This window comes from Melospiza melodia, chromosome Z (assembly GCF_035770615.1).
Source record: "Melospiza melodia melodia isolate bMelMel2 chromosome Z, bMelMel2.pri, whole genome shotgun sequence".
Lineage (NCBI taxonomy): Eukaryota > Metazoa > Chordata > Aves > Passeriformes > Passerellidae > Melospiza > Melospiza melodia.
Window position 1 is genome coordinate 3,972,914 of NC_086226.1, and position 27,308 is coordinate 4,000,221.

The window sequence follows — 27,308 nt, forward strand, 5'->3', positions numbered from 1 at the left end:
TGTTTATTGATGATGATGATGGCAAATTCAAATTGGAACAGATGCAGAACGTGTATCAGGCAGGTCCTATCAGAGAAAATACAGAGAGTTTAATTTCTTTAGTAGGTAAATGAAAGTAGAAGTGTGATAAAAGTACACGCATATGCTGATAAGAAGTGAAGGAACATAAAGAATTGTAAGGAAGAACCATTTAAAACAAAGGACAGTGATGGAACAATATCTAGTGGCAGCTTACTGGCTCTCTCCTCTCCTCTCCTCTCCTCTCCTCTCCTCTCCTCTCCTCTCCTCTCCTCTCCTCTCCTCTCCTCTCCTCTCCTCTCCTCTCCTCTCCTCTCCTCTCCTCTCCTCTCCTCTCCTCTCCTCTCCTCTCCTCTCCTCTCCTCTCCTCTCCTCTCCTCTCCTCTCCTCTCCTCTCCTCTCCTCTCCTCTCCTCTCCTCTCCTCTCCTCTCCTCTCCTCTCCTCTCCTCTCCTCTCCTCTCCTCTCCTCTCCTCTCCTCTCCTTGAATGTCACTGATATTCACCTCTCACTCTCCTGTTATCAGTGTATTTGACTTGCTGATCAGGTCAGAAATTCTGAACCAGCTCAGAAATTCTTTTTTAGTCTGTACTTAAGACAGCTCAAAAGATCCTTATCCAATACAAGAAAACTCGTACAACTGATGGGCAGAGTTAAACATTTGTATTTTCTATGGGTAACCTCATTGATTTCACAGCACTGCATGGCTTACAAATGCAGAGAACACCAGCAACTGAAAACGATGTGAGGCAACATCAGACACCTAATCCCTAGAAGACCAAAGAAATTGAAAACTGTTAAATCTTGTTGTGCATGAGCTGTAGTGTAATTTTCATTTAAGCTATTTACTCATCCCATAGATAAAGATTTTCTGCTGTAGGCAGTGTGTCCCACCATCACATAATGGAGCCCAAAGTTTAGTGTATGTTCCAGAATAAAAATGGTATTGCAAAGTGGATATAGACCAAAATCATTAATATTTCACTAGAGACATCAGACAAAAACAACCATCAGCGATAAACAACCACATAAATGTCAGATGTACATAGGAAAACAAGGGCAAACCAGCCCTTTTAACATGGGTAAAGCGCAGTGTCCAGAGCTGAATATGATGAAAAGGTGCAGTCATTCTGGATATAAAACAAATTTTCTCTTGAATCATCTTACACCATCTCAAAGAGCTCAAAGCTCTTCCTTTCTTTCACTGTGCCCCTGCTCCTACCTTTTTTTATTTATTATGGACAGGCAGAGCATCTCCTCAGAGATGGGTCACTGCTTGTTACCAGACTGCTTCTTTATGGTCTGAATTAAGGTGAAACAGCATTTGTTTTCCATTTGCTTCAGTAATTATGCTTTATTTGTTCATGTCCATATGGAAGGAGAGTTGAGTACTTCTACTCTATTTTCTGTGTCCATGTTATGAGGCCTTCTTTCTCATGCCTTCCTTGACAATAAGCAATCTACTTTGGATTTGCACTCTTTTTGATTAAAAAATCTATTAAGAAAAAAGGCTTGAAGTACCTAATCAAGTTTTTAAAGTGCGATATATAGTTAGAAAAACAAAGCAAAGCAAAACAGAACAAAACAAAAAACAAAACAAACCAAAAAAATCCATAAAGGGATAAAGCAGAAATCCAGCAGGCACAAAAAGTCAGATTGTGGTCCAAAATCTTTAATTTGTACAAACTTTTTCTTGTATTTACTTACATTGGACAGAGGTATCCCTTGTTATGCTCATCTTGACTCATCAGTTATATTTTCATGTACATTTTTTGAGCATCCTGGAAAGAAGCTTCAGTGAGGTTGAAGTGAAGGATCTCAGCTGGAGAGTCTAGACTCAGTTTACCTGCTAGAGCTAAAGAAATTATTCTGGTTTTCAGTATCTTTTGCCTCCAGATAAATGAATGCTGTGTTTATGAACAAACCCTTCCAAAACACCACGTCCAGGCGGATATGGATAAGAAAGTGCCTGGGAATATCTAAAACATGGATTTAAAAAAGGAAAATCTTGTCTGAGAACCTGTGTTCTGCGATGGTCTTCACGACCACACAACTGACTGTGCAGATGAAATAAATGAATTATATTTCCCTTCAATCTAAAAAGGCTTTCAAATCACTCTCACACAGTGTTATTGTAGCCAAAGAAGTGTATCTGAAGTACTGTGCCTGCTTAGGGGTTTACAGTACCAGAAATAACTTGACATAGTGAAGTGAGTTCAGCAGAAATCCCCAAGATGGTCTTGGGGTAGAGCTTAAAAGAAAAACAGAAGAGTCCAAGACATCTGAGCTTGCAGATTGAAGGGAATATCATTCATTTTAGAATGAAGACAAAACCAATGGAGATGGGCAGTGAAATGACAAGAAAAGAAAAAAATTATTTTCAGAACAAAAAAATATGATTAATTAAAAGATTTGATTTTTGGGGTTTTTTTGGGGCTTTTTTTTTTTCACGGGAGTGGTCAGCAAGTGAAACAAACCTCCAAATTGTCTGTGAGATTTCCTTCTTTAAAAAAGGAAGCTCAAAACGTGGTTGAATATTACATGAGTGATCTGTCCCAGGTGGACCCACCATGAGCAAGAGTTTGCATCAGGTGACCTAGAGAGTTGAACAGAGTTCTCTTCCATATGAAACTATTCTGTCATTCTCTGATTTCTATACATCTTTCAGCAGAAAATATTTAACTACATCTTGAAAAATATGTGCCAACCATAGCAACTGCCTGTTCCTTCTGAAGCAGGGTCTACACTTACTTTTCCACATCTTTTTCTCAAAGATATTTTTCCTATCCTCCAATCAATATCCCTTTCACCACATAAAACAAAAATTTACCAGGCCGCTGTCATTTTCCAATCCATTTAATAACATTCATCCTATTTCTTCAGGTAAAAAAATAGTGGGGTGATAGCATGTCCTGAATTGCTGGTGACAGTCAGTAACTGTTAAGGCTTGAAGCGCTTAGTGTTTTTCACCAGCTGTTGCTTTTAGCACCAGCTATTTTGTTCCCCCAAATCTACTCTTATTTATGCATTTAAGAAAATTAGAGAAAAGGAGTCATTAGGGAGAAGTAAGCAAGCTTGTTAAAAACAAAAACGAAAACAAAACAACAAATGTGTTGTTATCTGTCTTTGTCGCTGTCACAAGTTTGCTGATGGCACCGAGCTGAGCAGTGCGGTCACACGCTGCAGAGAAGGGATGTCACCCAGAGGGATCTGGACAGGCTGCAGAGGTGGGACCACGTGAACCTCATGGAGTTCAACAGAGCCGAGTGCCAGGGGTAATCCAACACAGAAATACAGGCAAAGCAGAGAATGGTTTGAGAGCAGCCCTGGGGAGAAGGACTTGTGGGTGATGGTTGGTGAGAAGCTCAATATGACCCAGCCACATGCACTGGCAGCCCAGAAATTCCCAAATGTGTCCTGGGCTGCATCAAAAAGTGTGAGAGTCTTGGAGACACTTGGTCTAGTGGAAGGTTTCCTGCCCTTCTTGCCCAGGGGATTGGAACAAGATGATTTTTTTTCAGTCCCTTCCAACCCAGACCATTCTATGATGATTCTTTGATTTCCACTCCATAGCCTGAGCTGTGGTATTGCTCATTCAGGCATTCAAGTAAACCTGCACAGGTTCCAAATTTATGTAAGAGCCACTATAAGAGAGAAACTATATCTTTCTTCCCCCCACTCTTAATACTCATGTTTAGTGTATTATTTGAATACGCAACCTAATGTATTATTTTCATAGTATTATTTATCATATCTTCTGTGTTATCTGTTTCCTGTCTTTCATTTTCAATAATTTTTTTCTCATTTTCACTTTTTTGTTTATGGAGGGATGCAGAAGAAGTCATTCACTTGGCTGGTTTCAGCCCACCATGTTTTCCTTTACAAAAAATTCCAAAAAACCTTTAGAAAAGGGCATCCTGGCTTGCAGCATATACACTTTCTGAAATGTTTTTCTCCACATTCTGAAAGGTGTTTTTCACCTTTTCACAGCCATTTCCAGAGCCTTTCCAGACTGAAAGCTTGAAAGGAATCAGTTGCATGAAACATGGGAAATAAATAAATGTCAGAAACCATTTCTAATCTGCAGTGGAGCTAATCCTGAATGCCTCCCAGTGCTGAAGGGACTCTTTAGAATGGTGTTTTGTCAGAATGCACAAAATGAGGTTTTGCTGTAAGGCCAACCTTTTCTGCCAGGTTTAATGGAAAGGTTCAACCTGATCCCAGCAGCATTTGTGGTCTGTTTGTGTTTGTGTGTGCAGATGCATATTCACAAGTGCTGCTGGGTAAACTGAGCTACAGCTTTATCAGTGGTGGGCTGAAAAGTCTATTGCTCTGGGTAAGAATATGAGTTTATCGGTTATAATCATGATTTGGGCTCACAGGGTGTATTAGCATAGTAGTTTTTATATATCAAGAGTATCTGCATAATTGGAAGGATACATCACAGATAGAAGAGGTTAAACAGATACTTCTAGCAAGGAATTTCTTCCATTTTGTTTGTTAAGACTCTATTTTCTTATTCTACCCTCAAGCTAGCATAATAAAGATGTAATCTGTCTTCCTCCCTGCCACCATCCTTCCACCTTCACTCTTCTGATTCTCTCTTTGCTTTATATCCTTTCTTTGAGGCAATAAGTAAGGAGAAGAATCCTTAGTTTGGCTTCAGAAAAAAAGAAAAAAATAGAGGAAAAAGCTCTACTCATTAACCCTCAAGCATCACCATTGCTCAAGTTCCTGTTAGTAAAGAATCCAACACCTCTTGGGGATGTAAGCAAGAAATTTTGGTGCTATATTGCACAAAGTTAAGATTCTGCCAGCTGCCAGCTGCCACTTTGGTTACTTTAGAGTTCTTTTATTACGTGTCAAAACTCAGGGACAGGAACCATGGAAGGGTTATCCAAAGAAAGTTTCCCCTGAACAAGGAGCTTGCCAACAGGACAGGTTAACCACAGATACATGAACAAGTTACCATGGACACCATCCAACTCCATGATCTTAACCTGCTGCAAAAGCGAGGTAATTTAAGCAAAGTTAGCAATAAGAGAGCTTGTTATGTCTAATTAGCTAAATGTGTCCTTACAGCTCTTCCTACCCACCATTTAAGATTTTTAATTTTTCTCTCTCTGCACATTCATTTCTCATTTTTATCCCCTTTATGTGCAGTTCCCCAGACTCAAGTTTTTGTTATGCATTGTCCACATGGCAGGTCTCATCACATGATGGAGCTTAATGCTCCTTATTCAGCTGTCACTCCTGGTTTGACATTCCTGTATCATGGGTCTCTCTCTTCAAATGTTCCCCTGACCACAAAAAAACACTCTTCCATGAAGCTCTCTTTTCATCACACAGGAAAGGATAGGAAAAAGAAAGCCTCAATAAAGCTCCCATAATTTTTTCAATCAATTCATATTCTGCAAAAGTGTAAAATTTTCCCTGAATTAGTATTGACATGTGGAAGATCAATGCCATTAGTTTAATAAAGATACTCTGCAATATTTCCTGTAATGAGATTGTTTGACAGACCTTCCTAATAAACCCCAAAATTACTAAATGTATTACTCAAAATTACTAAATGTATTACTCAAAATTAATTACACATTCCAGGACAAACAAACACAATGATTCACCACTCCCATTTTCTGACAGCTCAACCCCATCTCACTGCATCCAGTAACTTTTTCTTTTAAAAGAAACTCAAGTAAATCTTCATCTCATTAGACTGATTAACCTTTTTTCTTTAAAAAGCAACTCAAGTAAAGCATGGAAGAGGGAAGCATTATTCTGTAGGCCATGCATAAGACACTTTGATACCTCATATATTTTAGCACATGTTTGCTTCAGTAAATGATTTCTTAAAAAAAAAATCTATTTCAGTCCAAATATTTATAAATCTATTATAAATTCTTCCTTTGCCTCCCTCCTGTCAAAAACTTCAGCAGCCCGCACAGAATCCCTGAATCCCAGCAGACCACAACTGTGTGGAAGTGAAAGGAGGAAGGAGAGTTTCTTGCAATTTTCTTTTCAATGCCAGAAACTTAAGATGGTGTTCCCTGTCTGCCTGCAGTCCGGATCTGAGAGTTTGTTTAGATGTGAAAACTGTATACCAGCATTCAAAAGTGATGGGAAGCAGTGTGTGCTGTTAAGACAAACAAAACTCTTTACTGTATATTTTTTGTGACCCTTTTATTCCAGTTTTGAAAACTCACATCCAGCTCAGACAAAATGTTCAGAACTTAATTCCAGTAGTTTGTCCATGTGTCTAAAAATGAGACATTTAGCTAAACACAAGCTTTGGTTACTTTGGTTGAAAAGAATATTCTACTTCTGTAAATCGCTAATACTTTGGTTGTGGGGTGTTTTTGTTGTTTTTTTTTCCTTAATTTAAAGTTCTTGTTTGCAGCCTTATATATAAACATGCACAAATAAACATACACCTTTTTCTGCCTCTTCCTTGATTTGCATTTAGGTGTCCAGATTCCTTTCTGGTTCCCTTAAAATGTCTTGAATCACATTTCTCAGTCTTCAGCAGACTGAGGAAAATAGAACACTGAAAGCAGACCCCTGATCTTCCCTCCTTACTGACTCCTTCTTTATTGTTTCATCTTTTCATGTCAATTGAGGGCTTTCAGGACAAAGTATTGCTGTTAGAGACAAAGTTATATAATACCTGAGAGATTTGCCAAGGTTACCAGGAATTAGGTTTATTTACTCAGTCCCCAGTGTGCTTAGTGCTTGAGTCCTGATGAAGAACTGGAGTGGAAATTTATTGCCTTGCACATACATGAAAATAACTTACATGTGTTTACACATAGATAAAAGATATGGAGGCTGTCTCTACTGGACTGATAGTCAACTTGTGCTCACAAAGCAATAGAAACCACTGTTAAAATAAGAGTTTAATGCCACTAATTTTCTATTTGTCTGAAAAGAAGTCCAACATGTACATTTGCACCTCCTTTTATATGTACTTTTTTTAAACAACCGTCTGCTGGTAGCAGATGATAATTGATTTCTTGTTGCTTAAAAAAATTGAAAAAAATTCCTTTCTTGTGAAAATAGCACTGTAATCCTAGATATTTTTCCTTCCTAAAACCAGCAGATGTCCATGTGAAACTGATGCAGAAATCTTCTTTTTGCAACCATCTTATGGCCATCTATGTCTTCAGCTGAGCGTTGCAATCAAAAAACCTTTAAAGATGATGGACAATTTAGAAAATTGTCAGATCTCTGAAAAATGCTTTGAGCAATTGACCTGAACTTATTCATCTTCAAGACAGATGCTGAGGATTTAACACTTCCACATTCTCTTCAAATTAGACCCAGAGCTATTGCTGACTTCTGCAGGATCACATGGCTTTGAGTATCCAATTCAGTCAGATCCTGAGGCCATCTCTTTAGAAACACTTCCTGATGTAAAGATGCTTTAACCACTCATCAATCATGATTTTGACAAGATAAAGTCAAAAGGGAACAGTCTGTAGTAGACAAGAATATCGTCAAAGTCTAACCTGCAGACAGCACCCTGATTCTGCAGTGGTTCTTGCATGAAATGAGATGTTGATTCAGTTATTTAGCATTGTATCTGTGAAATAATGAAACAACATTGTCATAAGTTGGAAACAATAGATGAAAACTTGTGCTTTGCTAGATTTGCTAAGCAACTGCATTGAGTATGTTTATCCTTATTTCAAAATTTTGCCCAAAGCAGGAATGAAATTACCTGGAGAAGTAGCTCCTATGTCACAACAATATCCTGGATCCAAATGGTGGGAAACTAATAAAATTCCAAAAATAAGAGAAAGACTAGACAGATACTAGTAATCTTCATCACAAAAGATGCTAAAAATTAGCAGAAATTATTCAAGTGTAAATGGAATCTAGAATTTTTTATGTATGAAAATGCTCAAGAGATAAATAAAATAGGGAGTGTTAGCTTAGAGTTTTCTTGCAAGAGTGTAGAAATTACAAAACAGAGAAAGTATCAGTCTAATCTAACAGAGGTCAATAGTAAATTGCATAAGAACAATTGTTCAGTGATGCTTCATCAGATTTCTTTCAAAACCCCTTAACAATTTGCTGTTCCCTTGGATCAAATAGAAACATGTTTTTTTCGTGCTCAGAATAGACTTCAAGTGGTGTTTCTTGTCCCACATTTGTGACTAACCAGGTGAGAAGTACATCATCTAGAACAGATGATCTCTCTGGTTTTGTCTAAAAATTTATTTTTTGTCAAGACTATTAAATGGCTTTCCTTTAGAAAAATGACCAATTAATTTTATCAACCCACACTTTCCACCCTTCATCCACTAAAAATAATGCACAAAGATCATTACGGAAGAGCTTGACAATTCTATTATTTTCTGCATTGCTAAAGCTGCATTTTACTTCCTGTCCATTCCTTCCTCCCTAAAGCAGAGCCCAAGTTACAGGAAGGGAAGGACTATCTGAGCCTTTTTAATGTGAATTTCTTCAGAGGCTGGAGCAGCTGAGGATGAGATGTGCATTGCTGGGCCATATGCTATTTCCATAATAATAATAATAATAATAACTTGTGCCTCCCTCTTCAGGGCACAAGTATACAAAAAACTTCATCTTCTCCTTGGCCCAGTTTGCTAATCTTGCTTCCACCCATGGCCATTCAAAGACCCCATTCTGGTCACCAAACATGTCCTAGTGTGAAGCCAGAAAGAAAGCATTGTAGAGTGACAAGGCCAAAAGGAAAACTCTTGCATGACACATCACTCTAGGGAGGGAGAAGGAAGAACAGAACTACTTGCAACACCTTCATGATAATCAATAATTCTTCATGATAATAATTAACTCTGTCTAGAATGCTGGCAAAGCTGAGCTTGCAGAATTGCCTCCATGAAGTCAGAGAGAGTTTTCTCATGAAAGCTTTGATATGAAATTCTCCTTTAAAGTTTCTCTACCGTGTTATGCAATAACTGTGCAGGCTCCTGAAAAGAGAATTGCTTACCCAGGGACTGAGGGGGAAAAGTAAGGTGCACTTGCTTGGTTTAATGAAAAATGCTGGTTTGTGACAGCAGTAACTAGTTGTGAACTGCAGGGGATTCATGGCCAAATCAAATGGTTAACTGCAGTGCTTGCATTTGGGAAGGGGAAGATGCATGAAAGTTAAAATGTCTATATTTTCAGAAGAAAAAGTTTCAGCGTTATACCTCTAAGCAGTAATTCAATTTAAAAGTTAAAATTCTGCAAGAAAGCAAAACGTTTGACATTGAGGGAGATAGAAATGAGATATTTTAATGACAAGGATTATTTTGATTTAACTTTTGAATTTTCTATGCACATATTTAGACCTGAAACATAGTCATATTGAATGTCTGGCCACAGAAGGTCACGCTGGTTCCACACAAACTCTAGTCTTCAACATTTTTTTCAGACTAAATTGATTTTGAATTGATCTTGGTTTTTCCCCTTCTTTCAGAAACGTCATTGCTCAGTGGTGAGAGTATGATAGGCAGTTTATAAGTGCAAAGATCTGAAGAAGGGTAAAATGCCTTGGAATAATTCTTTCATTTTCTTTTAAAAAGATATTTCATGACATGCATTATGCGAACAAATAACAACAGTGCTGCTTGTCTTAAGAAGACAGAAAGATTGATTTTTCTTGGGTTTTTTTATGTTTCTGCTCATGTTTTAAACCCCAGACACTGCTGTAATAGCCAAGTGTTTGAGCTTTGACCTGAACAATAGCATTTCAAACTTGGAAAGATCCCTATTCCAGCCTGTAGGAAGTCTCTGCCACCATGGCTCTTGATACTTGTCCAAAGGAGAAAAATAATAACTGTCAAAACTGACGTCGGTATAATGGACCTGCTCTTTGGTTAGTGGCTTGCACCACATTTCTCAAGACACAATTAAAATATTTACTGTGAATGCCTTTGGTAAGAAAGGCAGGTGGCAATATAGAGGCAGCCAGCTCAGCCTTTGCTGGACACATTCCTATCCATAGAAATAAAGAGCTTTTCCCTGTCCAGGCAACAAGCAGCAGTATGGGAGGAAAAGGCTTCAAGTTGACCAGAGAAGGCTTGGATTGGATGTTAGTAAAAATATCTTCATTGAAAGGGTTTTCAGGCATTGGAACAGGCTTCCCAGGACAGTGGTGGACTCACTGCTCCTGTAGATGTTCAGAAGGCAGGGTGGATGTGGCCCTTCAGATCGTGGCTTAGTGGTGGGTTTCACACTATTGTATTAACACGTGAATTTGATGTTAGAGTTTTTTTTCAACCTAAATGGCTTTGTGATTACATTGCTTAATGAGAAAACACCATTTTTCTGTATTCTGTTCAAGGCATAAAATTGGTGGTCTGTGCTAGGATTAAAAAAAATCACTGCTCAGTCAACACCCATTCTTTCCCATTTTGTTGTCCAGGATGGCACTCTTTTTCAAGACCCATAAGATTGATATTCTCTTTTTCTTTTGTCAAAGTTACTTATTAGACACTGAGGAAAAATGAGAACATTTTTGATCTCCGCAGCTCTTTCCTCTAATATGTTATGGGTTTACACCTGTACCAAAAGCTTATTGTATTTGTTCTGATATGCCAATGGAATGGGATGTGATGGGGAGGGACCCAAACATGTGTGTGGACTCTTTCTGGTTGCCTGCCTATCTCTAAACTGATATCCAGGTGCTAATAAAGAGCTTTGCACCTGGTTCTTCTTTTCTAAGATGGGACTTATTGAGAAACAGGAAAAAAATTCACCAGACATGAAGGGGAAGGATGTCAATCTTTCTGGGACATTAGTCAGAATGTTTTCTTCTCCAGTTCATGACTTTTCCTATTCCTTTTATTATTTACTGTTTACTGGTGCAAGCCAGGTTGCTCAATATGCCTCTGCCATCCTTATAATTTTTCCTTACAACTCTCATAAATTATTGACTGTCAAAAATGCAAATCTTGATCAAAACCAACAGAAATTCCTCCTATTTCCCTCAGCGGGATTTAGATGAGCATTCTGTTGAGCAACACGTGTACCCTTCGTCTCTGATTGTGACCATGTGCCTTCAGTGAAAAAAAAAATATTCACAGAAAAAGGTTTTTGGATATAAAATTATCCAGAATTATATAACTGAGTTATATGATGACAACCAGGGTAGAAGTCTGTAACAAAAATTTAGGTGAATCCTTGCAATGCTTAGCACTCCACCTGCAGCTCCCAGATTTCTCCACGGTAATCCAGAGGTCCCAGTTATGAGGGGAAAACTACAAAAGCCATCTGAAGTAGACAGTGCTGCTTCATGGATGCAGGGATGAAATGCACAAGTGGAAATGCATTGCTTCCCTGCCTGAAATCCCCCATTTACTCACCCAGAGTCAAGCTGCTGACTCTGATAGCAAAATCTCCATCAGCGAAATCCACTTTGGGATCCTTCTCGTGCTGCCATGACCAAAGGAGGCAACAAAGCTGAACACAAAATAATCTGATTCTGATGGAGATTTTCCAGCACATGACAGTCCAAGGGCAGAGGAAGACTATTGATCTGTTTAATTTCTGTGCATTTTCCATCTCAGATACAAGTATTCAGGTATTTTTGTGTGCCCATGGGGGCCGATGATTGCCAGTGCGTCCCCACCCACCCCCCAGCCCAGGTGGTTTTGTGCAGGAGCTGACCTTAGTGGGGAGCTGGCTGTCATAAAGATGGCAGCTCATCCATCACAGCTTTCTCAGCCTGTCAGCATTGCATTTAATCGCACTTGTAATTTTCCAGGGGAGGTTTGCAAAAGCCACAAACAGAATCCTAATGTATATAATGAGGTTTGCAGCCGGTGCTTCCCCTCAGGAGGAAGCTGGGCTGTGTTCTAGCTGCCCTCAGCTATGCAGAGATAGGAGATTCCCAATTCCCTACAGTCCTGTGTGCTGTTCACGTGCTGTTGGAATGGGTATATCTTGTCTAGACAAGATTCAGTTATATGTTGTCACTGGTATATCTTCCTTCTCAACTCACATGCACTGTCAGAAAAGGGCACTAAGAATCCTGCACTTTAGAAAAGAAGAATCTTTCAGCCTCTAACACATCATATCCATGAGGCTTCATTCCCTTTTTATGGATTTGGGAGGTCTTGCTCATTGACTTGAAGCTGCAAGCTTCAAGCCCTTCTGTAAATGCTGATCAAAACCACACCCAATCACAGTTTTTAAAAGTTTGAACAATACTCAGGAAGCTTCTGCCAGCTCTGAAATTTTCATTTTTCATTATGTTCACTACACCTATTTTCCACCTTCATTCCCTTCTTGAGGTTTAGCAGCACAGAAATGAGCTAAGTTGGAATCAATATGACCAGAATTATACTCTTGCAAACAATGCCAGATTCAATCAAGTGGGGTTACTCTAAGGATGAGATATAAAGCTCTGCTTCCCAGATATATATTCAATGGAATGACCTCTCTCCCTGACCTGTCTGTTCGTGCCATGCTGACAGATCATATCTTCCACTGATACAGACCCATGAAAGCTGCAATTTGTCAACAAGTCCCTGGGCTCTGCAGATCTGGAATGGATTTCTACAATATAGTTTCTCTTCTGGCAATAAGATGGGGACAGGCTAAATCCTTGGAATTATGTGGGCCTCAGTCACCTCATCAAGCTTTATCCCTTGTTTCTCATTCCATTGGTGTCTAGCCTCTTGACCGAATGATGAACCAAGAGAAAAATGTGTATTTTTTTCTCTAGACATCTCTTTATATTTACAGATTCTTCAGCAAACATATTAGTTAAATTACTATAGTTGTATTCATTGGTGCTGAACGCAGTAATGATAATTATTACAATGTTATATTTTAAAAAATTATGTTTTCAGCCTTGCAGCTGAAAAACATCAGCTAATCATCCTGAAATTGTTTGTGCCAGGTGTCCTCCTCCTGCTGAATTAGCTCTTAAAATTTCGCCAAAGCAGTTAATCAGTTCCTGAGGGCAAGACTTAAGAAAAATGCCATGCTTTGAAATGAACTATCACCATTAATAACTTTAATGTTCCCTCTGTAATTTGGCAGGCAACTGGAGTCCAAAACCAAACTTTTCTTGCTTTTTGAAGAAAGTTAGCTAAGTTTGGCCAAGTTGCTAACCTCTAGCCACAAAGATATGTAGAGAAAGTTTTTCTGCATGATTTAATTCTCCTGAGTATTATCCATTTCTCACAGCTCTTAGCAGTCTTGTTTCATTGCAGAGCATAGAATGTCTTCCCTGCAGTTATTCTTCCTTGTAGGATGGAGAAAACATATTTTTAGTCCTAGAAAAGAAAAAAAAGAAAGAAAGAAAAAGTGAAACAAAGGAGGAGCAAAGTGGGGTAAAGACTAGAAATTCACATAGAAAAATAATGGGCAATTTTTACATTGGAGTATTATTGTGCTGACACCCTAATTGTATTTACAAGCTTGCCATTATTTAACATAAGGATATGTTGTTTCATGTGGATTTTTACTTCCTTTTAGGTAATGAATGCATGAAATCTTCATTGAAATGCATCTCTGCAATCATTTGCTTAGAACCGCAGCATCTTTAACAAAATAAAAAAAAAATTCCTCCTTCAGCTCAAATAAGGCATAGCAAGGAAAAAAAAACTTCATAATAAGGTCCAAAATAAACCAAAATAGTCTTCTATCCAGACAATCAATTTCTCAATGGTGCCCAATAGACATATTGAATCATGCATTTTGCTTACACAGCTGCCCAGAGAAAAACAAGGACCATATTGCTACCCATCTCTTTTTGCAAAAGGTTGACAATTATAGCACTTGGAAAGTGGTAACCATCTTTTATTTTGTCAGGTAGTATTATCCAGGTTGGCCTACAACCTCCCTGCTTACCCTCACAAAAATCTTAATTAAATTAAGATTGTACCTGGAGCATAGATCCTTGCAAATGCTACAAAGTTTGTGACTTGATGCAAAGGGGGTGGTGAGAAATTCTGAGGTGTGTGTTATGCAGGTGCATGCTTCGTGCAGATTTACCTCCAGGCTGGAATGAACGAATTTTCTGTTTCATCCCAAATCCTGTTTCTTACCATCTCCAGCCTTACAGAGGAATAAATGCAATAAATAAGTGGGATGAATGCAATGAGGTGGAGTCATAATTTAATCATAAAGGGCATTTTCTTCATGGCAGGTATGAGAGAGTGTGCTTGTATCTTGAGCCACAAAGCTTTATTTCCCTTATAAGGATAAATGGCATTTTGGGTGCATGAAGCTAGAAATCAGAAAAAAAAACAAAACAACAAACCCAACTAAAAGAAAACACCCAGATAAGTCTTGTGGTAGACAGTAGCAATTGAGACTTCCCATAGCCTATTATGTAGCCTTTCACAAGGCCATCTCAAAATGTTTCTATGACTTTTCATAAGGATTTTTGGAAAGTTACTTGAATAAATCATGAAATGCAAATGTAAATAAAAACAAAGCCTGGGATTTCTGACCTAGAATTTGAATATACACCATACATGCAATTCATATAATTCATTTATTCAGATTTATGTCCAAATACTGAAAAGAAAGGACAGTCTGTTGGGTGGGAAGCTGGGTTAACATTTAGAAGCTCACAGGGTTTGTTCTTTGTTTTTCTATGGACCTCCTGCATGTTATTGGATGAACTTTCAAAGTATAAAAAGTACCTTAATTGTCAGGCAGTGGCAGCCCTTACAATAAGAATTTAAGCTCTATTTGATGCGCACATTAATCAGCATGCTGAGCACCCTTCCATTTAGCAGGCTGGCAGGACAAATGCCAAGGGATAGCCAATATGGAAATTTCAGAAAAAATGATCCCTGCTTATTGAACTCAGTGAAAAGAGCTGTGTTGTTTTCCTCTAGGCTCGTCAGTTCCACAAAATACAGACACATCTCCCACACATTCTACAAGAGCAGTAAATACACAAAGCCACTTAGGGAAGATGAGCTGAAAAACAAATAGATTTTGGATCTTCATACAGCTCAGGTATGAGCTCAGTGATAGGATTACAGGCCTGCAAAGACCAAACCACTCCAAGGCATGCTCAGAAATTAATGTGACTGAAAAATATTAGGGTATGAAAGCTGGTGAGCTTAAAGAGTCAAGTTGCTTCCAGGATTAGGTTAATACTCAACAAGGATTTTCTAGGGCCTTAATTCTGTGTAAGTCTTTCTAGTCATCCATTCCAGCCTATAGAATAAAAGTACCAGCACTGTCAAACCAAGGATTACTGTACTAAAGAGAGGAAATACATGGAAAAAATTGATGCATCAGAATTAGGGACGTAATATATCTGAGCAAATGAATATTGCCAGTCTGCTCTGTTCAAACACCTCATGAATTCAGCCTGATCCTTTCACCCCTGAATCTCTTCTGTTGGATGCTGTCAGATTATTTTCCTGGTCAGTGATTTGCAGGATCTAAGAAGTCAGGCTATATATATTGACATTAGACAATATTTATGGAATTTTCTTTTCTTTGCAGGTCTCAACTGAAGAAGGAATGAGCTTAGCCAGAGAATATTCCTGCTCCTTTTTTGAGACTTCAGCTGCGCTCCGCTTCTACATTGATGATGTCTTTCATGGACTAGTGAGGGAGATTCGAAGGAAAGAATCCTCACTGTCCATGATAGAGAAGAAGATGAAGAGGAAGGATAGTCTGTGGCGGAAACTGAAGGGATCCCTGAAGAAAAAAAAGGAAAGTACAACCTGATGGCAATTCTTTCTGAGCCGCTCATCAGGAGCTGACCACAGTAACCTGTAATAATTCAAAAAGGCAGCATTGACACAGCATCTTCCAGGCCAGGACCTGGAGCTCCTTCCCTTCAGCTCTCATGCAGAAGTTGTTCCTTGAGGGCCTAATTAATGGTTTCCCTGTGACTCTTCTGTTCTGTAGTGTCATTTAGCATACCCTCTCATACCTTTTCTGCAACTCTGAGTGGAGAAAATACTGTGTTTTTTAACGTGTGCTCCATGGCTGGTCTTCAAATGCTATGAGTTACGCCAGCATCCAAGGCTGAACCAGCTTCCACCAGCTCTAGGACTATGGATACACTTATTACCTCCTCCTCTGCATGCACAGGTCATTTCACCATCCCAAGAATGAATGACATTGATTTCAATGGACATTTTGACTGTTTAAGGACTTTTGGGGTGGGACCTTCAGCTTTGTGTTCATAGGTTTAGGGTTAGCGTGTCTCGGCCTGCACGCCCGTGTCTGTGTGTGACCGTGTCTGTGAGCCAGGCCCAAAGGGACCCTGGGCACTCCAGTCCTCACCCCATGCTGCCCCATCCCCACTGTGCCCTGCCCAGACAGCAGGCAGATTTACAAGCAGGGTACAAGTCGTGCACCAGCTCTGCAGAGGCTGCAGGGCTCTGCTCTGTCTCCTCTTGCAAGGGCTGGCTGGCAGAGGTGCCATGTTCCGCAGACATGCTGTGCATTAGAGTCATACAAGAGTTTGTGTTGGAAAGGAACTTTTAAAGGCTACCTGGGCCAAACACCTGCAATGGATGGGGAGACTTTCCACTTGATCAGGTTTCTCTGAGTCCTGTTCAGCCTGACCTTGGATGTTTCCAGGGATGGGGCATCCACCACCAATCTGGGCATCCTGTGCCAGTGCTTCACCACCAGCCACACTCCCCTGTCCCATCAAGGAGCTCACAAGTGCTCTGTCTGTACAAGAGTCCCAGAGCCCTCCCTGGAGCAGTGCAGCTCTGTCCCAGCATGTAATAGCATCTGTGAAGTAGCATCCAGCCCTTGACTTACTAGAGAATTGCATCAGCTCAAATCACCATTGCTCACAGTCCTTGACCATCCAACTGAACCACTTGATTAAGCAGTTGGATGAGTCTTTTAAAATATTCCTTTCTAAAGCTGGCATGAAGTAGAGTATATGCTCCTAAACATTTTTCCCCCTGGAGTTCCTTTAATGTTGTTGCTATTTATAAATTTTATAGATAGAATATGAATAAGTTTTGTCAAAAATAAAGATTGTGATTTCCATGGAGCCATACTAGTAGTCAGTGTCATTTGTGTCTGTCCTGGAGTGATAATTGGTATAACAAAAAATATGTATCTTTATTAAATTTTACTTTTTCACTTTTCTTCTGTGATTATTTTGCAGAGTTTCAACCAATTATATTTTGCATACTCTGTGTGGGAGCAGGTTTTTTTTTCCCTCTGTAAAATTTGGAAGGGTTATGGTATTGTGAATAACTACTTCATTAAAATCTAATGCTTTGTTTTCCTCTCTCCCTTCCTTTCAAGGGAATCCGGAGATATTTTGTGACTTGTCAAAAATCCTTCATCAAAAGTAATGGTTTGTTGTACATTTTTAGATATATGTGGCTATATTTCTATGGGAGAAAGATTATTTTGGAGGAATACAAATACATGTACCCATTCTCGGTGAATTTTCTGTGTCCTGTCTCTGAAAGCTGAAGTCTGCATTTACACCATTGTAATTACTATTATTATTTTATCTGTATTGCCACAGAGATTTTAGGTCAAGTGTCCTAGAGACAAAAAGATGCACTTGTCCAAAGAGTTTATGAGCTAAGTATTAGTGGAGGGACAACAAGAGGCTGCACTGGACAGATGGCAGCTCTGAGACAATAAATAACAAGGGGAAACATCTGTGTCTGTTCCAATCCTGCACACGGCATAGGGGGGAACGAAGCCGTCATTCCCTGTGCAAGAGAGCATAGAAATTACCACCCTGAGAAACCTTGAGGGATGGTCCTTGTCTTTTTCAGGCAGATGCCTGAGTTTTGAGTCAATTGAAAATCATTTAGTGTTGGTTATGTCATTTCACACTCCCCACACTAAGGGACATATAACATCAACGTGAACGTGGGTCTGTATTTTTAGGGGTACCTTGGTTCAAGTCAATTTGCAAGACAAAGAAAAGTTGCAGGAAACAACATAGATACAGTCTACAATTAAGTCTTAAATGGATTAATTTGATTAAATATAAGCATTCACTGGCATTAAGGTCATCTGGCACAGAGCAACATCTTTCCATATTGTTAAAAATTTTAGCCTTCACAGCAGGGTTACCACGCACAACCTGCTCTTGGAAGTGACTCCTGGACTGTGCCAGGTTCTGCACCATGCTGATCAAGGGGTCAAAAAAGTGCTGTTCTTCTGTGGTCTGAAACCAAGATAGGCATCATTCTAACATTTTGGCAGTAAGGATGTACTCAGGTGTCTTCTGGGATATGTTCAAATTAGTGGCACAGACACAGGTTGCATCATCATATTTTCAGGTCTAGCAAGCCCATGAGAAGACCAGGTTCTGAGTGTCTTCACAACCAGCCCTGAAATGCTCATTTTTAAAGGTATTTGATACCAGGTTAATCTCTCAGGAAGAATGAGGCCTCATATCGCTGAGGATATTCTCTTACATCTTCTATGAGTAATATCAGAATATCAGGCATTGAATACATCTTAGGCAGAAAATTCTGTATTTATCTCACTCCACTTTGATCATTGAGAAACTTGAGGACAACATTCAATCATTCAGATCCTCTCTTTGGTTAATACAGAGAGAGATGTTGGTGACTTTTCCCATATGGCATGGATGATTTGGTGCTTTTGGTGAATCCCCCCTGAACTGGCTGTCTCTTTCCAATGACTCTATATCCCTCCACAAAAAGCAGTCCAGTCTCCCAGCTATCATTTTGATGTCTAAATTCATGAGGGATAAACCCCATCCGTAAAGATTTTTCCACTCTGTATCAACAGCAGAGAATAGTTCTGTAAACGCTAGGCATTGAGCCTTGTCTCTGAAACACCTCACCATCCATTACATCCAAATTGGGAAAGTAATTCTGATTTACCATGACCCAATTCCTCAATAATCTATAATGCTTAACCTCAGTTAATTGAGCAGAGCTGATGGAGGTTAGAGTCAGTGAGGATAACATAAGTCATAACTGCACAAGAGGCTGGGTGCAGTTCCTTTACCTAATTAATCACTTTGATTCCATCACAGAATATTGTATTTAGCTGTCAGACCTGGCTGAGAGAATTAAAAAAAAACAGCAGCTCCGTGTCTGAAGACTTTTCTGTGTCTGACTATTCTCTCATCTAATCGTGTCTGGAGGATTTGAAGAAGGAAACAGATCACTTTATTTTGCTGTGTTGCCTACAGCCCCATGAAGGTAGCAGCTATAACTTATTCCACCGTCAGGCCGTGTTGCAATTGAACCATAATTCAGGTTCCTACAGGAATATAATTAAAGCCAGCTAATAAATAAAATAAAGTAATAACAATTTGCAAAAGTATCCTCGGTGTCTCTCACAAATACATAATATATGGCAGTTAATTACCCTTCTTCACAGCTGTGGCAGATCACATGTTGCCTCTAGTTGAGAAGTGATCTGGGGAAGGCTGTAAGTCAAGGTGGAATATAGCAGAACTTAGGTTTTCCTTTATACATGGCTCTTGCACACCTTAGAACTTTTCTGCAGTACCCTCCTCTGTTCCCTCAGACAGGCAGTTCCTAACTTGTTAGCAATCTGATGTCTTTACAAATGATTGAAAACATGTTCTTTACACATCCAAAAATGTCGGTTTTAAGACTGAGATGTAAGAATGCATAGCTAGAATGAAAAGAACTAAGTATCTTTATTTTGTCCACTAAATATATAATATATATATAAATATATAGGCAATATACGTGCAATTTTATAGGCAGTATACATACATACATACACTACAATGTATATAGTTTCTGAATGTCTCTTATTTGTGGGCTTAGGTATTGAGCCCTCTCTTGATCATGATAAATAGTAAAAGAAAACCAACAAAAAACAACAACAAAAAAAAATGTAGAAAGCAAAGCTTAGTCTCATAGTGAAGACTTAGACTTCACAATTGTGTCAAATTATTCTCCCACGTTGAACGTTTCTCTTGATTGACTAGGTGTGAAATTCATGATAAGTAAAATAGCTGTGAGTGGGTCTTCTTATAGAAAGAGTAACCAAAGGCACCTGCTGTGGCCACTTCAGACAGAGACATTCCAATAATGGTGAGTATTAAACTTAAAACTGTCCATGTATTTCATATAAATCACAAAAAAAGTTTGTGGTTAGCTCCTAGAGCTAAGTATATTCACTAGTGTTGGCCTGAATTTGCGCTAAAAATCAAAATCTGGGTGTCTAACCAGGACAATTATGCTAATATAATTCAATTAAGTACACTTACAGCAGTTAGCCATATTTAGACATTCCCTTTAGGGACTCTTATTTATGCAAGTGTGCATCAAACACTGCTCTGCATCAAACATTGCTTATGGCTCTGAAAAAAATCCCTGAAAATTACCAGAGGCATGGTAAAATCTTTAATGAAATATGAAAATTACTGTTCTCATAACTTTTAATAGCCGTTGAATGGAATAGTGACTTAGACCAGATCAAGCTCCTTCATAGTGCTATTTCTAGCTTGATCTGTCCCTGCAAGAACGTGGAGTTAGGATGTCTGCCTGGCACAATGATTTGTAATGGGGATGGCATTGTCTCACAGACACTGTGAAAGTCACCCCAAGAGGCATTGCCCTGCACCTCTAGCCTGATTTATCACTCCCTGATGCTCTTGGTTCTAAACCTCCTCAATTTGAGCTCTCCAATTTCGTTACATCGTGCTGAATTATGGGGTTGTTTTGTGATGAGGACAAATGTCCACTCAAGAGCACCAAACTCATTTCATGATCTGAACTCTTTCCCCAAGAGATAATAAAGACAAGAGCATCCAAAGCCATTGCATCACCTGCTGTATATCTTCTGTCAATAGATAATTAATGTGACAATTAGATTTTCCCATTCTCGTACTTTGTCATGCATCATTTTTTTACAGCACTTTTGGACTTGTAACTATTTCAAAAACTGCATGAACAATCTAGAAAGCCATCATTTTTCATGGTGCTCCTGGAGCAGAAGTCCAGTAAAAATATAATTTTAGGAGGGTAAAGTAAATCAGATCCTATAATTATATTATATTGCCTTTGTTGTATAAAAAAAGCCTGATATCTTTTTACCTTATAGATTAGGTAAAATCAATTGAAGAGAAAGGCAGTCTATCTCACATCTGTGAAATTCACCAGAGAACAATCTTATATATTTATGCTCTTCCTGTATTCAAACAATAGTTTGAAATTATTTTTCCTGGAAAGAGGAAATCAGGATAGAACTAATAGATTAAATAACTAATAGATAAAATAATTTTAAAAAACTGATGCATGACAAAGTACTGTAAACCATGGTGGTGACTCCATTTAGCCCATTCCAAAAGTTTATTATGCAGCTCCTTCCATTTGTCTCTCTGCAATTCCAAAACACTGAGAGTAATCAATCTGTTTTCAGCTCTACCAAGATAAGGTCACTCTTTTTCATTTTACACGTGTATGAAAGTGACAGAACAAGAGGAAATGTATTTAAATTAAAGAGAGTAGGTTTATAATAGATTTAGGTACAGAAATAAATTCTTTTCTTTACCACAAGGGTGTTGAGGTTCTGGAATAGGTTCCCAAGCAAAGCTGTGGCTGCCCCATCCCTGGAAATGTCCAAGGCTAGCTTGGATGGGTCTTGGAGCAGCCTGATCTAGTGGAAGGTGTTGTCCCTGCCCATGGCAGGTGTTTGGAATGAGATGAGCTTTAAGGTCCTTTCCAACCCAAACCATTTTATAGTCCTATAATTGTATTTCTTTTGTTCTCTTGCATCAACCCCAGCTATTTAAAAGGCAGCCTCAAATGTTTTTAACAAACCAAACACACAGAGCCTTTTGCCTTCTTCATAAATTTCTCATTAATGCTCACACTGAGGAGAAAGAGCAGTGTTTTCCCTGGTAAACTTTCGCAACATCACTCAGCTTTCTGAATAAAAACTGAATTTGCCTCTACTGCTAGACACTGCTGACTAATCACAGATGCCTCTTTATGTAGGACATTGACTAAATAAGCTTGAGCACATAAAGCATTCAGCTAGCATAAGTGGGTAGCGCCTCTGAAGGCAGTGGAAAATCTGATGGTTGATTCACATCTGTCTCCAGAACAAAACTGCACATTACACCACACATGATAATGAATCACATCGCATGATAATGAATATACTTCAATCACACAGAGGAAGATGAGGTTTCTGTCACTGAAAACTTACAAAATCCATAACACAAAGCAAGCCAATTTAAGGAAGACAGAATAAACACACTATTAGTAATGACAAGGATAGGCAGAAGGAGGAGAGGAGAATAAAGCATAGGTAAATGTATGAAAATCGTAAAATCATGGAATGGTTTGTGTTGGAAGGGACTATTAAAGTTCATCTAGTTCAGCCCTCCCTGCTGTAAAAAGGAATCACTTCAACCAGATTAGGTTTCACAGAGTTCTGTCCAACCTGACCTTGAATTTGTATATCTACCACCTCAGTGAGCAACATGTGCCTCTACTGAACTTTGAAAGCCTTGCAGCATTCTCCACTCTAGGTGAGCCTTAACACCTTTTAGAATGGGATCAAGAGCAGATAAAATGAAAAAAAGACATAAGACAAGCTCCAGAGATTTGCTTCAAGTGCACCCACCATAGGAGTTTGGTGGAGGATTAAGATGAGATGAGTGATACTAAGAGAACAGAAATTGATAATTTGCTTCATCCTTCATGTGGATCATGAAATTTGGTTGGCTTAGAAAATGAAGGGGAGAGATCACAGAGGTTACAACTGCTATGAGTATGCAAGACGGTTTAGGAACTTTTTAATGTAAATCAAATGAAAAGAACATAGCACAGAATGGAAAATTGAGCAAGAGGGAACAATACCAAAACTCAGTAAAGTGAATGGGAAGTTTGTATTTCCTCTCTCATCAGGTTTCTAATGACAATCTGCTTGAACCTGACTATGGAATAAGTTGGTCATTCACTGAAACTTCTTTAGACACTTAGAAAACAAATCTCTCTGTGGTCTTTTCTGTGTCCCCTTGCTTCAGGAACTAAAAGCAACCTTTTCAACAGAACAGTTGGGGGAGAAGTGGGATGCTCAGCTTTGTACTTCTGGAAGGATAGCAGCAAAACCCTCATTTGTATGCCTCATAACTAATAAAAAAGATGGCATGATAGCTCCCTGCTGAAGATTTTAAATGATACTTCAAATATATAGTTTCATCTGGGAGAGCAGCTACCAGTTTGCAACCAGTGCATGCAGATCTTTCGCTGCTGGCTTTTTCCCTCCCACTGTGCTCAGACCAGATGTTAGTGAAAAATGTAGGAACCCTTTTCTGCTCTCCTGTTTAGTTAATAGGGTGTTCACTGAATACTCCTAAGTCTTTATCTAGCAAATCTGGATGAAATCCAAGTTATCAGAGAATACAGCAGGGATGTCTTTAAGGAGGCAGATGTTCAAAGGAGTACTTTGAAGAGTTTTTTGACCTGTGAGGAGTTGATTACCATGATGTGGATGAAAGATGAGAAGAAAAATAGATGAAACCACGAAGCCTAAGAGAATATGCTATACCTGCCAACAAAAAACTTCAGAAAGACTTAAGTTATAGAAGCTGTAAAATACTGCTGTGATAAAAGTTCTGAGCAAGCATAGACCTTCAGGGACTGCAGAGAAATTTGAGAACACTCATTACCATCTCTTCTCTTCCACCTGACAGATTTTTCAATCCACTTGTCACTGAGTAATAAAAATCCTCACAGGGAATCACAGTGGTCCAAAGAGATGGGACAGGAGAAGCTATAGTGTGTTACAAAAAGATCTTCACTTTTAGTGGATGAGGAGGTCTGAGTAGTTTGAAGATTGCCCACCATGAGTTAGATTTGTAAATTAGGAGCAAGCTTGAAGAGCACTGTTAGAAGCCCTCAGTTCACCCTGGACATAAATCAGTGTCGATTATTTCACTGATATATGAGTGACTGTGCTGTTTGTCAGCCTGGCTCTGGAGCAGCCTGTCCTCCTTGGCCAGCATCTTCCAGACACTGCACAGAACCTGCAGCCCCACGTATTTTTTTCTGTTGTGTCCAGGTTTAGAGCGAATTTGGGGAAGAATCCCCCAAAGGAGCTCTGGTGGGAAAAGCAGATCCAATCGGCCCCTCCCCACAACTGGTCCGGGAGGAAAAAATACCTCCTTGGAGAAGGGTGGAAAAAATCTGTTTATTAAACAATAAAACCAAAACAATATCAAACAATGAGACCCCTTGCCACTCTAACAGAGATGACAAACTGAGAAAACCCCGTCCTCAGGTTGCAGCTCACTCAGTCTCTGATCAGTCCCTCAGTGCTGGAACTGTCGCAGGCCCGGCCCGGCCCGGTGGGCCACAGCTGCAGCTGCCGGTGCTCTCCTGGGGGTTCAGGCCAGAGCAGTTTCAAGAGGTCCAAAGAAAAGGGGAAAAAAAAACAGTCCAGGGAACTTCTTTGCCTTCACTAGCTAACACTAACTAAAAAGCAAAAAATGAGCTCTGTCCCGCTGTCTGTCCGCAGACAACACAGTCAGGAGGAGGAATGTGGAGGAGTGAGTGCAGTGTCTGAAAACAAACTGCGCGCTTCTTCTCTCCCTCCCTTCACTCTCTGGAACACTCTTAAAGGTACAAAACTTATTATTCATCATAAATTGAATGAGACGATTGGGGATAAAAGCATCAGATAGTCAACCCAGGACATGTTGCCAAATGGTTCACCAGCAGTGGGTGATGCTGAACCTCTGCCTCACAAACCTGCTGTTGGCCACCTGTGAGTCTCAGCAATGCAGAGCCTGGAGGAGGAATCTCGTCCATCATAACACTCTGGGCTGCAGCAGGTCCTTTCCCCCGGGGTGGGTGTGAGCTGGAGCAGGAGAACCATCACCCCTGGGGAGGAGCCTGAAGGCAGATGCCCTTTCCAGCCATCAGCTGTGCTGATCTAACAGGCAGCAACAGCTCTTCTTGACTTATTTTCTTCCCCTTCAGAAAGTCTTAGAATGGTAAAGGTAAATAAAATTTACCATTTTCTTACCACTTTAGAACTGCATGTGTGCTTGTTATCTAGCAGGGCAGGTCAGGCACTATGTGACTGCTTTGTCACTGGAAAATATGCACCCTATACACCCCAAATATTCTCAGAGACACAAACATATACAAATACACAACGTATTCCAACCTCAGAATTTTATCTGTGCCCATTTGTCATGAAGCCTGCACCTGAAATAAAATAGTAAAATACGGGAGAATTTTTTTCTCATCTTTGTATTACCAGAAGGAAAAAAAAATGATCATATGCTTCATAATTTCACTGATAACACCCACACCATCTATTTTCTATGAGATCCATTGCGTATCTTTCAGTCACTATTTTCCTAAACATAGAAATCATATTTCTCTTCTTTTCACTGCAAAGAAATCCAGAAAAAGTTGCTTAAATGAAATGTATCATTTTAATGTGACCATATTTGCCTAAAATAAGTACTAAATTTGTTCAAGTGCATCAAATTTGGGTTGTGATAATTCATGGTGAAGATGAGCAAGATATTGGCACTTAGTGGAATACTTGCATGTGACTTATTTTAGGTATTTTTAATCTCTGTAAAAAATTTATGCCAATGAGAGAGCAGAGTCTGCTGGGATGACTTTGGTTATGTACATTAATCAGCACTAGCACAAAAAAGTAAATAGAGGTTCAATATTTGGCTAACTTCCAACAGTTGAGACACATTAAATGGTAGGCAAGGTTTGCAAGGGAACTGGTAAAGGCCTTTACATTTAGGTCACCTATATTTAGACAAGATAAAGCACTATGTCCTGTCCTACTAAGAACTGTCCCAGATTAATAGATCATTTCTCTCCCCAGCTTTCACATTTCTGCAGAGGACTGCTGTGCTGCTGCCTACAAAACAATGCCTGGATTTGAAATAAGTTTGAGTATGATTTTACCAAAAAATAAATTGCATTTATCTTTAGAAAAATATAAATTGAAAGGGATGGGGGTTTACTGCGACCAACTCACAGTATATTTTGTGGTGTAATTTTTTTTGTTTAATTTCTGGGTTTAAGCACTTGTAATGATTAGGTAATACCAGTATCATTTACCATGGGTTTTCCTCTTAAAGGATGAGACTTTCTGTAGATCTTCATTTTGGAATATTTCACAATCTCTTACCTTAATTAAAGGTTTACAATACAGCAAAACTTATGCTTCATACTGCATCCAACTAAATGCCTAAGCCAAAGCAGAATTCCCAGAAAGCAGATGAAAAGACATTCAGGCATGAAATGAAAACATTCAGGCACGTTGTCTATTGTCCTTCAAACACTGTTCAGTAGAAACCACCTGAGTCAGAAGTAATATCTGAGAAATCAGTGATCCTTAATTGAGACTCTTTCACAAAATTGTTCTGGAACTTGTTTTTGGCATCCAAGCAAAAGGCTAAACCTTTTGTATCCAGTTAAGTTTTGCACAACACCCTCCTGAGAAACCTTGAGAAACACAAATTATTTCCCTCTTTTTATCCAATTGCAGAATAGACACAAGTGTCATATAAGTTCCCAAATTTCTCTACAGATAACAGCATTTGGACCTCTAGAGCTTGATTTCCATAACTTTTCTTGTTTCTTGAGGGACAGAAGTCTTTCCATAGAAGAAGCCAGAAGCTCTGCACAGCACCCTGGGGCATCCCAATGGGTACATGTGAGAATGCAGGAGACAAACAAAACCCCAACATATAAAGGTGTTTCATTGTGTCCTGCTTGCATGGGATGGTTCCTGACCCATGCCAGTGTCCAAACAGTGCCAAACCCAACTGAGAAGGTGTTACCTTCAAAACCCTGAGAGGAGTTAGATCACAGAATCCTGGAGTGGTTTGGGTTGGAAGGGAGATTAACAACCCCCTAATCCTAAACTCCCTGCCATGGGCAGGGACACTTTCCACTACACCAGGTTGCTCAGACCCACACACAAGCTGGCCTGGAATGTTTTCAGGGATGGGTAGCCACAGCTTCTCTGGGCATCTGTGCCAGAACCTCATGATCCTCACAGACAGAGCCATATATATCCACCCACTCTGTGCCACGGGCCATATACTCTAACCCTCTAAAACAATCAGTATCAAAAACCCCCAAACTGTTGTTTTTCCCACTGCAAAGGGAATAAGTTATCTCACATTTCTCACAGCAGTTTCTTGAATAAACTTTGAGTGCTTGTGTGACATGTGTGCAGGACCAGTGCAGCCACAAAGTCATTACTGACATATTTCCAAGTCACTATACCATGGCAAAGATGTTTATATGTCTTTCGTTGCCTTGTAAATACAAAATAAATTTGAGAGAATTGTGGCAGCTGCTCTGAGATGTGATAGAGGTT

At 39.4% G+C, this 27,308-nt stretch overlaps 1 protein-coding gene across 1 annotated transcript in view; it reads left to right on the top strand.

The window, feature by feature from the left end:
• The window catches only part of RIT2 (Ras like without CAAX 2), a 176,196-nt gene extending 158,806 nt beyond the window's left edge, over positions 1 to 17,390 (top strand). The window contains exon 5 of the mRNA XM_063180569.1: positions 15,471 to 17,390. Coding sequence (XP_063036639.1) covers positions 15,471 to 15,698 — 228 coding nt within the window. The 3' untranslated portion in view covers positions 15,699 to 17,390. The remainder of the gene's footprint in view (positions 1 to 15,470) is intronic.
• Positions 17,391 to 27,308: the final 9,918 nt, after the last annotated feature.